The sequence below is a fragment of the Nycticebus coucang genome, chromosome 20 (assembly GCF_027406575.1).
Source record: "Nycticebus coucang isolate mNycCou1 chromosome 20, mNycCou1.pri, whole genome shotgun sequence".
NCBI classification, from domain to species: Eukaryota; Metazoa; Chordata; class Mammalia; order Primates; family Lorisidae; genus Nycticebus; species Nycticebus coucang.
In genome coordinates, this window is record NC_069799.1 from 48,765,823 (window position 1) to 48,780,190 (window position 14,368).

Sequence of the window (14,368 nt, forward strand, 5' to 3'; positions counted from 1 at the left end):
CCCACTGGTTGACCAGATATGTGTAAATTTCTCTTGGACTCAAGATGGGACTCTTGTTATGTAAATCACCTAAGATTTTTAAGCCACGCTGATACCGTATTAGAGATTTGAATAAGATTCATACCCTCTTGTTATAGTTTTTCATTGCTATATAACAAATTATCCTAAAACTCTGCAGCTTAGTGCAACAACCACTTTATTATACACATATCTCACTGTTCTGTGGGTCAGAACTAACAGGCGGGTGCTTCTTCTGTTCCATGTGGTGTAAACTAAGGTGACTCAAGTGTCTTCAGCTGGTCTATAGGTCCGTCTGGAGGGGCAATAGTAGTTTTGCTAACATAGATGGGGATGGCTGGGGACTGGACTCAGCCTGGACTGCCCATCAGAGCACCTCTGTGTGATCTGTCAGCACAGCCTTCTCAAGGCTAGTCATACTTCTTTGATGGCAGTACAGGGAAGTGGTCCAAGACACATCATGTGAATGTCACTGGTTTATTAAGGTTTGGGTTTATAGCATCACTTCTGCTATATTCTATCAGCTGAGAAAGTCAGAGAAATAAATGCTTAAACTCAAGGGGAGGCAGTGCAGACTCCAACTCTTAAGACAAGAAGTGTCAAAATCACAGCATCAAGTAATTGTTTCTTTCCATTAAAATCCACTGAACAATAACAAAAAAAGGAAAGGAAAGAAAAGCCTCTTTCTTTTCTGAAAAACAGAAATGGCCATAGTCCCAAACCCTAATGTATGAAATAAAAGTATTGAATACTGTGAAATCTGTATTACAATGAGAGGAAAGCTGAGAACCAACACCTAACTCCTTAGACACCACTTGGTAACTAATTTTACTAAGAGAAAGTGGCTTACTCAGTGAGCTTTTGTTTGAAGTTATCAGTTCTGGGGGTGTGGGTGAGGGAGGTGGAAAAGGGCCCTGATGACACTCAGGTCAACATGCAGGAAACCAAGGTGCAGAGGACTGAAGAAGATGGTGATGACAGTGACCTAGTATCTACTCTTCCAGCAGAGGGGTAGCCAGTGGCCAGGGACAAGGGGTGAAGGGAGGGGTAGAGGCAGCAATGGTTACGATGTTATGGTAAAAACAGTCACTGAGGGTTTTTTTCTGGGACCCACAGAGTCGCTATGAATGTGACTATGGTTTACCCAGGCTTGACAAGTTCAGAGGGTATCTATACTGACTTCTTCAGAGTTTAAAACTGAGGGGTAATGTGAGAAGAGGTTGATTCTTGAACACCCTCCCACTAACTCACACATCACCTCAGTTTTGAACTCTGAAGAAGTCAGCATGGTTGGCCTCTGAACTGTCAGAGCCCAGGTAGCAACATTTAGAAGACTGAAACTGGACCCTCACCTCTCACCACGACAAAAATTGATTCTTGTTGGATAAAAGATTTAAATTTAAGACACAAAACAATAAAAACCCTAGAAGAGAGTATAGGGAAAACATTTCAAGACATTGGCCTGGGTAAAGATTTTATAAGGAAGGCCCCCACCCCCACCCCAGCAATTACAACACCACCAAAAATAAACAAGTGGGATATGATTAAACCACAAAGCTTCTGCACAGCTAAGGGTACCACAACCAAGGCAAACAGACAGCCTTTGGGATGGGAGAAGATTTTTGCATGTTATGAATCTGACAAAGGCCTGATAACTAGAATCTATAGAGAACTCAAATTAATAAAAAAGGAGTAAACAGCCCCATTTATAAGTGGGCAAGAGACTTGAACAGAAACTTCTCTGAAAATGACAGATAAATGGCTAACAGACATCTGAAAAAATGCTCATTGTCATTAATCATCAGAAAAATGCAAATTAAAACCACTCTGAGATATCACCTAACTCCAGTAAGATTAACTCACATCACAAAGTCCCTAAACCGTAGATGTTAGTGTGGATGTGAAGAGAAGGAAACACTTTTGTACTGCTGGTGAGATTGTAAACTAATACAACCTTTCTGGAAAGAAGTATGGAAAATTCTTGAACTAAAAGTTGACCTCCCAGTTGATCCCGCAATTCCATTACTAGGTATCTACCCAGAAGAACAAAAATCATTTTACCACAGAGACATTTGCACCGGAATGTTTATTGCAGCTTAATTCATAATTGCCAAGTCACGGAAGCAACCTAAATGCCCATCATCCCTTGAATGGATCAACAAACTATGGCATACGTATACCACGGAATACATTCATCCATAAGAAAAGGTGAAGACTTTACATGTTTTGTGTTTACCTGGATGGAGCTGAAACACATTCTTCTTAGTAAATTATCTCAAGAAGGGGAAAAAAAAAACCCTAATGTACTCAATACTAATATGAAACCAATATATAAATAATCAAATATCCACATAGTCTAGCAAGGGGGAGGGGAGAGAAGGGAGACGGGTATGGGGAAGGGGAGAGAAATTGGACGGAGGCTGGAGGGTGATTGGTGGGGTCTTACCCACTGTACACAACATGAGGGTGTTCAGCATGCCCTTTAGGTGAAGGGCTCAATTACAACTTGAACTTTACCTTGCGTCACAGCTCACAGCAACCTCTAACAGGGGCTTAGGTGAATCTCTTGCCTCAGCCTTCCGAGTAACTGGGACTATAGGCGCCCGCCACAACGCCCGGCTATTTTTTGTTGCAGTTTGGCCAGGGCCAGGTTTGAACCTGCCACCGTCAGTGTATGGGGCCGGCCCCTACCCACTGAGCCACAGGCGCCGCCCTTAACCCATTGACTTTAAGATTGAACACAAGTTGCTTCTTTGAGAGTTTGTTTTTCCAGCACTTGAAAAGAACTGAGCAGACAGAAGGAACATGATGCCCCTCCGACTCAGGTCCCACTGGCCACATTCCAAAGACCTTGATAAAAACAGCCTCGCAGAGAAAAGAGGGAGAAAAAAGGAAGAAACATATGCAGCTGCTTCACAGCTGTCTCCTGTTATTGGCCGGAAGCGATAACTATTTTTTTCTTCTCCCCTTTACCCTCAACACCAGCACTTCTTTCTTTCTCGCCATGCCCTTCTCTCACTTTGGAAAGTAAAATACACTGTTTACTTCTTTCTGTCCTAATCTTTGCGTCAAGAACTCTTTCTCAGCCCCTGCTGCGAGTTCCCATCCTAACAATGTACAAATGTTATTAAGAGGTCTGAGATACAGGCATGTATAAATCCATTTAATCCCTAACTTGAACCAGCAAAACACCTCTAAGACATATGACTTTACCCCCTATTATCAGATGGATTATTCTGCCCCATGAATAACTAAATCTCAAAAAAGCAAAGAGGTAAAAGTGAGAGACATCGTATCAGTCCTAGTTCTGCAAAAGCTTGCAGGGTCTCAGTGGTACCGTCCTAGAAGAACTGTAATCTGTACCATGCCATTTCATAAAATGAGGTATAAAAGTAAACTTTTTTTTCTAAGTCCTACTTTTGCGTATCCCCCCAATTCATCAAGAGAACTATAAATAACAACTATTAAAAAAGTTTTCCTTACAAAAAATTTTAAACTCTTCTGTCAGGAAAGACAAACACGTTAATTGTTCTTCCATTTTTTTTTATAAAGTAATAAATAGCTTAAATGTACTACTATTTGTGTCTATTGAATATATAAAGTCAAACCAAGGCTTTTTTTTTCCAGATCTCAACTCAAATTATTCAATCCAAAATAATGGGTAGTACATTTATTGAACACTCACTGCATACAAAGTACTAGACTCAGCCCTGGAGACACAAAGATGGTTAAGTTTCATGAAATATATGTACATGTAATTGTCCACACGATGACGGTCATTACTAACATTGTTCAGACGTTTCATGCTTGTTAGGTGTTATTTCCCTTGTACTCACACCTTGACTAGATAGGTGTTACTGGTGTTCTCATTTCATAAGTAAGGTAAAACTGGGTCTCAAAGAGGTTCAGAAATTTGCAAAGAGTTGCAAAACTAGTACATGGCAAGACCAACACATGGCAGGATGGAGACTTGATTCCAGGCATGTCTGGCTGAAATATGAACAAAGTGCTGTATGATCATAAAGGAAGGGAAATGTGAAGTGTCTGCCTCAATTTACGATTATTGTGGTAGCAAAGATTATATGATAACTGGTATTGGGTTAAGTGGGGGCATAAGAAATTTAGTCTTGCTTTGGACTAAAGACGGAAAGGAGGAGACAGGAATACAGCATGATGATCCCTAGATTACTGGTTGGCATAATTAAATGAGGTGGCGTCATTAACAAGAAAGGGAACAAAGAACAAATTTGGGTGAAATAGCCTAAGTTCAATTTCAAACAAGTTGAGTCTGAACTGTCTTTTAAACAGTCATGCAGAGATGGTAATTAAAAACATGGCTATTAGAAGAGCAGTGGGGATATCATTTTTAAAATCCTGTGTGTTAAGGAAAAGGGGTAAATGTTCCAAAGAGTGAATAATTCTCACCATGACATAGTCACAGTCATTAGAGAAAAATTATCTCGCTTGGAAAACGGCAAGTAAAATGGAGTTATGTATTGTATCACACTGAAAGAACCCTATTATTCCTTTCTATTGATTTTTCTGCTTGCTCCTTTTATTGTTCTGTTTTATAAAATCAAAATCCTAGTGGAGCTAATTTTCATTGCATTAAGTCCCACATCTAACAAAGAACTGACAACTTGAGCCAGGCACTTTTAACACTGAATGGTTAATCAATTTTTTCGTTTGTTTTTCATTAGTTAATCTCTCAAAGGTACCTTTATTCTGGCCTGAAACCCATATGTACTGAGACAAGAGGACTGATTGTGACTACACTGCAAATACAGCCAATATTTTTGGTCTATAAACAGCAGTGCTTGAATTACTAAGCCCTTATTGCTCCTATGAAATTAGATGCATAGTAAAATAATTTATAAAAATCGAAGTTAATCACCTTTAGCATATTGAGGATATCAAGTCAAATATTAAAGTTATTTTGCTTTCCAGAGAAAATACTAAAGAAATTTACAATGGTAACATATTAATAATAAAACTATCATAAAAATAAGTTTTAATTTGGAATAGGTTATCATTCAAGAAGATGTCAGGCTAGCTAGATATTTTTCCTTTTTTTTTTTTACAAGGAACATATATCATAGCTTAAATAATATTTTTAGGCAAATGTTCAAGACATTTAAAAGAAAACATGTTAGGATCCTACTCATGTTTCAATATTCCATGTAATGGGTAACCATCCATTGCTTCAGCAACTCAAAAACACCCTTCTGATGTGAGGAGAAATTCCATCATGGTTGGGAGGTAGGACTCTGCCTCTCATATAGAAACTAGAAGAGAGATGGGACCCAGGGTCTCACACCTCCTGCTTCTGCCTAGACCAGTGTTTTTAACCTTTTTTTAAAAAAAATCTCACAACACACATGAACCTACAATTTAACTTCTGTGGCACACTTATGTTGGTCAAAAAAAGAGTGAAAAAAAGAATATACTTCCGGTGCTTTGAACTTTTCTTGAACATAATGTAATTAATGATCTTTAAAAATTTTTGCAGCACATGTAAGATCCTCTCATGGCATGCTGGTTGAAAATCACTGACCTAGAGCATGGACCTGTCACTTCCGCCTGGGGAAGTAGGTGGTCCAGCATGTCCCTTAGAATTCCAGGGCAGTGACCCAAAGCTCAAAGTCAGTTTATAAATATTGGAGCTGGCTGTGGGATACAAGAAACTCAGTGTTGCTACAGGAAATAGTGGGACAGGTGAGTATGTCTCAGCGGTAGCCTGTAGCAGGTTTATTCAGGAAGGTATCTGAAGCCCCTGCTTCTTCCATTCATACCTAAGCCTGGCTCTCTGCCTTCTGCTCCATTCTCCAGCCAGTATTGCTCACTAAATTGCTTTCTGTTTTAAGTTGGGTTGTATTGCTTTTATTCAAGAATGCTGAATAGCATCAATTAAAAATGGCATTTATCTATTTCCATTAGATAGTTGGATATTTTAAAATATTGGATTTAAAAGTAGCTCCCTTCCCTTCCCTCCCCTCCCCTCCCCTTCCCTTCCCTTCCCTCCCCTTTCTCTCCCTCCCCTCCCCTCCCCTTCTCTTACCTCCCCTCCCCTTCCCTTCTCTTCTCTTTTCTTTTCTTTTCTTTCTGACAGAATCTTACTTTATGGCCCTTGGTAGAGGGCTGTGCAAGGAATCCCCAGCTGGGGGCCAAGTAGGGCAGGTGCAGTGGGGTCTGGAAGGTGACCTGGAGTAAGCTAAGGCTACTTAGCATGTCATTAGCTTAACTCTGCACTGAGGTTTGCCCTACTCAGTGGGCTTTTGGGAAGGCTCACAGGAGATCCACTTGTGCACTAACACTCAGGTTATGTAAGTCTCAACTGTCCATTAAAGTGGTTTGATGGTAATGTTTGCACCACACGTAATGAGACTGGCCCAGACACTATAAAACATGCCCCCAGACCATAATTGAGGCCTCCTGTTAGGACAGGGAGCTGTTTGTTATCTGGGGCAAATGTACCTAACTTTGCTGAATAACCTTCCCTTCTTACTTGCCTTACTATTGGTGTGTTTGGTTATTTTTCAGCCAAGACCATACCAAGAACCAAGAACAGACTGCTGACCTGATAGAAAGAAGGGGGCTGCATGGGGGCCCCTTGTCTGGAAGAGAAGATTGAAAAAAATCCGAACCTTCTGCCTTTTACATGGAGCCAGTTACTTGGGATTATGGGATAGAACAGAGACATGAGTTTTGCTTTCCTCAGGCTCAGTGACTAGATCTGTAATCAAGTCATGGTGGCACAAAGGCTTTGGACTAGGGAATCTTGAAGTCAGACTATGGCAAACACCAAGTGTCCAAAATGGAAGAGAATACAGAAAGAAAGGAAACGCAAGATACAAGACCTCCCATTCAAGATGGAAGAGCAAACAAACTCTCAAAACCAGAGAAGGAAACCATGTATTAAACAAATGAACTCAATAATCAGGACAATTTACCCATGTTGAAATGCGAAACAGAAAGTAACTGTTAAAAAGTAAGTTTAAGATCGAGGAGGAAAAAAAGCCAGAATTAAACGTACAGACACACACACGGAAAACAGCCAGATATGAATAGTCAAATCAAATAACCAGATATAAACAGTCAGATGTGAATAAACAACAAATGGTTAAAAAACATTTGAACAAATTCTAGAAATAAAAAGGATAGGTATTGATAAAGACATCAGCATTAAAAAATTAATATATAGGATAACTTATAGACTAGACCAAGTTTTAAGAGAGAAGTAGTGAACTGGAAAACAATTCTGAAGAATTCGCCCAGAACATAGCAGAGAGCGATAAATGTGTAAAAAACATGAAAGAGAAGTTAGAAGACATGTAAAGTGAATTAGGAAGTTCCAACATTTATCTCTCATGAGTGAAAAATAAAAAGAACAACAGAGAATCAATATCTAAAAGAATAATGACCGAAAATTTTTCCCAAATGAGTAAGGCAGAAGTTCTTATATTAAAATCATGTTCTGAATTCTTAAAAGTATGACTACAACAGTGTATACTGTGATTCAGAATCAGAAGTATTGAGTTCTCATGGTGTTTAATATATAGTAATTTTCAACAATTTCTTTAAACTGAAACTAGAGTACCAGGTTAGAATCTAAATGTTGTGTAGTTCAGTCATTCTTAAGATGTTTAAAGGTTGGGAGACAATTAATTCTCCACGTGTCTCACATTTCAGCCTGTCTTGTACTTAGCTTTCTCCAGACTATATTTTCCATGGTGTCTATACAGCAAACAGCCTAATAACTTAAAAATATTGTATCCTTTTAGGAAAGATGGAAGATCTTTGGTTTAGAATGGAGAAGACAATTTCTTCTCCAAGGCAAAAAGTAAGCAAGTATGCTAGCAGCTCCTGTCCAAGCCTGGAATTTCCCAAGATCAGTGTTCCCCAGCTATATACAGCAAGCCCACTGTGCATGCTGCATCCATCTAAGGCTTTCTACCTCTTCCCTAAGACTCAGGGGGCAAAAACAGCCACTGGAAATGTAAAAGCTCACGCTGCCAGCTTGGCTATGAGCAATAAAGTCCTTTGTCTCTGATTCATGAGTCTTGTGTCTTCTGCCAGCATTCATAAAATTGTGGTAGGCCAACTTGGTAGCTTGCAAGTAGGGTAAAATCTCAGACCGTTCCTAGTTCTTGTCATTGAATATACAATGTTGGTACACCTCAATTCCTGTTAATTTGTTGGTTGGTTGGTTGTTGTGGGGAGTATGAGGTTGTTGCAGACTATGGTGAGGCAATCACACAAAGATCAAAAGATGGTCACGGATGAACTCACGACCACTTCCTCACTATAAACCACACACCCACTTCCTTCTTTTTTGTCACTTAATTCCACTCACAACTTTAAGTTTTCCTTTTTAGAGGTATGTTAGTTCTGTCTCTGCACCAAGGCTGTAAACGCACTTAGGTAAAGATTTTTATCTCCCGAGATCATCTACAATCATTAGGCTACTTACTCCTGTGAATAAAGCTTGGGCTTTGGGATCAGGATTTGAATCCCTGCTACGTCATTCAGTAGCTGTGCAACCTTATACAACTTAATTCTTCTCAGCTATGAAAATACTTTAGTAAAATATTTTCTGCAGAGTTGTGAAATCATACAACATTATATATATCCCTTACACAATGTCTGGCACATAGCGGGTGTTAAACATATAGAAATTAAATATGTAAATTTGCACCAAGAATTCAATTAAGTCATGTCCTATTCTCTACCCACTTCTCCCAACTCCCTACATAATAATATGCTCCTTGAGATGAAACTTACAGGATTCTCAAGAATAAATTTATTTTTTATTATTATTTTTTTTACTTTTTTTTTTCAAGAATAAATTTAAATTACAAAAGGCTACATTTGGAGTACCATCTATCAGAATTCATCTTAAGGAAACAATAAGAGATTTGTGTATAACTCTGCTCATCACATCATTACTTGTTAGAGTAAAAAAACAATTTGTAACACCTGAAATGTCTAATAATAAAGGGTTATTTAAATCAGTCACCAAATAAACAAGAGAATGTTATCCATCCATTAAAAAATTTATGGTAGAAGGATATTAAAGACATTTAATAGTAAAGACATTTACTATTCAGTGAAAGAAGACAGGCTTCAGAACACATACAAATATTATTCCAATTTTGTTTTTAAAATGTATATCTAAATTAAATGCTGATATCTAAATTAAAATGTTATACTTGATTAATTTGATGGTGTATACCTCTCCGTATCTTCTAAATTTCCTAAAATAAACATATATAATTAAAAACCCAAATAGGAAACATGAGGAAAGATATTAAAAATGATTTTCAAATATAATTTAACCAGGGAAATACACCAGCAATGATGGTATCAAAAATTCTTTTGAGTTTTATATTCCTTTTTAAATTTCAAATCCAAAATATCTTAATGTAAGAGCAATTGAAGTTTATGTTTTGATGGAGTCTTTTAAACCATGCTGCCCTTAATTTTACCAATTAATGGGACACAACTCAACATGTTGGATTCAGGATTTAGGATACAACTCAACATGTGAGGTTCACCTTTCACGCAAGCACCCCATTACCCTCAAATCACAACCAGGGAACTTAAATGAGTTCTTTTCTTCACCTTAACAATGATTGCCCTGTAAAACTGTTTAGAGATAACCTTTAGACTTTTGAAGTCAGGATATTATTTGATTACCTGGCTTTTTCTGTGCCTCCCACGCACTGATGAATATCAATGAATTCCATTAGTTGTTTCTGTAACATCACATCTTTGCCCTCGATCTGAGTAATGAATTTATGCCGTAAGAGATCTGACACTGTCGGGCGCTTTTCAAAATCTTTAGTCAAGCACCTGCACTGGCCAAAAAGAACATGCGATTATTAGATAAGCGAGTTTTGAAACTCTTCTTCCTATTCCTAAAGAATTACTCTCACAGGAGAGCAATGCTTCACACAAATGCTCAGCCCAAGCCCATCTCACAAATATTAAACTACAATGGGATCAAATGAATGTTTGTGATCGGGCTGTAGTGACACCAGCATTCAACTAAATACCACTTCCCATGTCTCCCAGCAAGCGCTGTCACAGAGTGATAATTAAACTGTCTCCAGTGCAAAGTCTTCTTTACAAGTCAGTAGCTAAAGATAAATGACAAATCATTAGAATTTTAATGCTTATCTAAGATGAAAACACTTTTCAGCTTCCTTCTTCAAGAATGCTGTTAAAGACTTCCCAATTGATCTATTTCTTTTTATGTGCTAAACAACTACGCAGTGGAGAAGGCTAATCTGGCTGAGGATGTTTAAATTCCACGTCAGTAAGTGTTTTCTGAGGACTTATGGTAGACACACGGACGCGTGCCACACCTCTCAACGGCTTCAACCAGGCCACATTCCTGAGAAAGGATAAAGCTAGTGATAGTCCCTGAAAAAACATTTGAACAGACAAGATGTTTAATCTGCTGTGACAGCTATCTTCACATATTTGGAAGGGGAATTTGACTAGTTTTTGTGCTCACAAGGGGAAAGCATTCCTAGCTGTGGTTGGTGGAATCAAAAGAGAAATGGATTTCAGGTAAGAGTAAGGAAGACCTTTTCTGAAGTAAGAATGCATGGGCAGTCTGATTATTTTTAGCAGTGAGTTTTAAGTACTGACGGGAGGGCTGCTCAGTGTACATGTTTGAGAAGGATTTAAGCTGTGTTTGGGCTATACCAGTGATTTTCAACTGGTGTGCCACGGAACACTGGTGTGCTGTGGGAGGCTCTCTGGTGTGCTGTGAACATTTTTAAAGATCATTAATTAAATTATTTTTGAAAGAAGTTCAAAACACAGTAAGTATATTCTTTTTTTTAACTCTTTTTTTTTTTTTTGATCAACATAATTTAAGTGTGCCATGGAAGTTTAACTACAGGTTCAAGTGTGCTGTCAGATAAAAAGGGTTGATGAACACTCCTTTAGATGAATAAGGAGATACTCTTGATAGATAAACCAGTGTTCGTACGTGTGGATATGGCTGGCTTCTTGACTTTCTTTGCCCTTTCTACATTTTCTGAGTAGAGTTGGGTGCATCAATCTTAACAATCTTCTCTCCTTTACAACCCTGGGTTATCCCTTACCTTATTTGTTGAAGATGAAGATAAAAATTGTGATAACAGGTTTAGGGGACAGATTTGTAGAAATTGCTGACTTCGGGTTAATTGTCTGGAGATACTTTATTTGTGCTAAATATTTGCCAAATTAAAAGCGGTTATTGAGTTTCAAACACATAAACATTTTATAGATGTGATTATCTGAGTCACTGACTACAGTGAAAATCCTCTGATCGTAATGAGAATCAGTGATGCAGATAAATGAAGGTTCAACAACGAACTAAATGGATCCTGGGTGAGCAGGTGGGAGATGCTGAGAGCATAGCGGCCAAAGTCAGGTGAACAGGAGAACGAGTCGTGGGCCATAAAACATCTGCAAAAGCGTAGCTACTAATAAGTGAATAAACCTGAGCTTGAGATCATTTGAATGCCTTGATCATTTAGAAGACACTAAGGATGCTTCTTTTGAAGAAAATAGTGGAAAGGAAGAAATAGGAGGTTCCGTTACACCAGGATAGTATCTCTTTGATTTGTTTTGTTTTGTTTTTAAAGACTCTCTTGTTACTCACTTGCTGATGAAGTCATTGAATTCTGCCGACCATAGCTCAGGCTGCCTTAGTTTGGGGGGTGGATTCCTAGAAGAATAAGAATCGGCATTGGATTGTATACATGGGTCGGTCAGTCCAAATGAGAGGCAGAGCCGGGTAGACTAATGCATCACTGCAATCACAGGTGCTGTCAGTTATAATCAAGGCTGGCCATCATTTTCTAATTCTAAGCCAGAAAATTAGGCATTAATCATTCCTGATATAAAATGACAGGTTCTTATTTCTCTGAAAGCATCTAACATATGACCCCATTTTTCCAACTGTTAATTTTTTTTGTTTTAAAGAATCTTCTTGTTTTTACCCAAAAGCCCTAGGAAAAAACATAGCGGAATACAAACAATGAAAACTGGGTCTTAGAGGCTCAGCGGTCAGAGCTCAGTGGTTAGGGGATGGCCACATACACCAGGAGGTGGAGGGTTTGAACCCGGCCCAAGCCTGCTAAACAACAATGACAACTACAACAAAAAAATAGCTGGGCGTTGTGGCGGGCGCCTGTGGTCTCAGCTACTTGGGAGTCTGAGGCAAGAGAATCCCTTAAGCCCAAGAGTCTGAAGTTGCTGTGAGCTGTGATGCCAGAGCACTGTACTGAGGGTGACATAGTGAGACTCTGTCACAAAAAAAAAAAAGGAAAAGAAAAAAGAGAACTGGGGCGGGGGGTGGGGGGGATTTCCTCCTGTGATTCCTGCAGAAATTTCTAAGGACTACCCAAGGAGGACAGAGATGACCTGTCTGGAATAGGCCAGCGAGGCACAGAACGCCTTTATGAGTTGTCATTTTTTTCTGTATTATGAAGTGTTACAAAAACAAAGAACTAAAAAAAAATTACCAGCTATAAAGCTCCAAATCTTCCTTAAAATTTTTGTTATTAATTCCTTTCATCTTAAGCTGAACAAATCTTTCCTTTTTTGGCACATTTGTTGAAAACAAAAGAACATTACTTGAAAAAGAGGCTGATCTAACTCTGTAATCAAGCAACATTGATCAAGTATGGTAGCCGAGATGGCTGAAGTGCGGCTTTATGTTAATTGTCACAGCTCTTTGTTTTCATTAGTGGAATGGAAAATACTCTGTCTTTGGTTCTGCGTTACTTAAATAGCGTGTAATGAAATTAATGTACAGGCTCGTTAAAGAAAAGTGCAGGAACTCGTCTACCCCAGACCACTTCACAATCCTTAGGGCTATTTGAAGATTGCTGATTTGCACATGTAATGAAGTAATTCTTCTCTCCAAAAACCTCATTTGGGGGAGTCCTCCTGGAAACTCCCCTTTATAAGATTGACTGACTTGCTTTGAGTCTAACTAAGTTTTGATGATTCCCGAACACTCAGGAAGGGGTAGCTTTTCTGATCTCCTATTTGTACATATTTCTATTATCAGTATTCTCAGAATTCTATTTTAGAGATATACTGGTGGCAGAAATAATAAGAAATAAACAAAATGAGGCAGTTTCCAGAATTACTTTGCATATGCATAGTACCAAGTTACAACACATAGCCAAGACACCAGCCTTCCTGCAGGTGGCATCAGCACTGAGAAATAACAACTTTAGGCTAATAAATATGGTGGTTTAAACCACAATACGGCTCAGGAAGTACAGCACTTTGTCTTACATACTGAATGATGATTATAGTTTTTTTTTTTTAATTAATTAATTCTGGTGTTTTTTTTTTTGAGACTAACTCTCACTCTGTTGCTCTGGGTAGAGTGCTGTGGCATCATCATAACTCCTAGCAACATCAGTCTCCTGGGCTCAAGTGATCTTCTTGCCTCAGCCTCCCAAGTAGCTTGGAATATAGGTGCCCACCACCATGCCTGGCTAGTTTTTCTGCTTTAGTAGAGATGAGGGTCTCACTCTTGCTCACGCTGGTCTCAAACTCCTGAACTCAGGCCTCCCAGAGAGCTAGGATTACAGGCATGAGCCACCACACCCAGCCTGACAATGCCAATTTTAAAACATAGATTTGTTTTTTCTATTTTCTCACATTTAATGAAATGTCCTGGACTTAGTATAGAGGTCTACTTTCTTTTCTATAACCTGTTTCCCCACTTGCCAAATAAGCAGTAGATAATGGATGATATAATGTAAGGTATTATAATTTGGAACATATAGATAGGCTGGTAAATGCAAAGGTTAAAATAAAAGCAAATCCAAATGTTTTGGTCTTATAATAATTTAATTACACGAATCCATCTGGAAATAAATACAACACATTGGCATTCTTTCTTTAGGGCTAGCCCATTCCCCCTAGGGGGTTATACATGGGATTCTGTGCTTTATAAATATTGGAACTACAAAAGTCGTTTAATGGAGAACAGGGTGACTAACCATAATATACCACCTTCCCCTGATGCCCTCACCTCTGCCATCATAGGCTCTCTGTGCAAGCATTCCATTAGAATTAAGGTGCCGGGAAAACTCCTTAAGAATGTCTTCAAAAAATAACACTATCAAGAAAGATAGGCAGTCTTTTCTGAAATATCTAGGGCTAGCCAACACATACATAAAATAGTGTTTAAAGACGTTAATAACATGATAGGCCTAGGAAAATCAGTCGATACACACGCTGAAAGGATGGTGTCTACCTAGACAGTAAAGTCTTTCACGGCACCACAGTGGTTATTCTTCTAAATGTATTGTTTATGTCAACATAT

At 38.6% G+C, this 14,368-nt stretch overlaps 1 protein-coding gene across 1 annotated transcript in view; it reads right to left on the reverse strand.

The window, feature by feature from the left end:
- Window positions 1–14,368, reverse strand: part of MYO3A (myosin IIIA) — a 206,224-nt gene that overhangs the window by 145,000 nt on the left and 46,856 nt on the right. The window contains exons 7-8 of the mRNA XM_053572763.1: window positions 11,678–11,743; window positions 9,715–9,870 (exon numbers count right to left, since the gene is read on the reverse strand). Of these exons, the coding sequence (XP_053428738.1) occupies window positions 9,715–9,870; window positions 11,678–11,743 (222 nt within the window). The remainder of the gene's footprint in view (window positions 1–9,714; window positions 9,871–11,677; window positions 11,744–14,368) is intronic.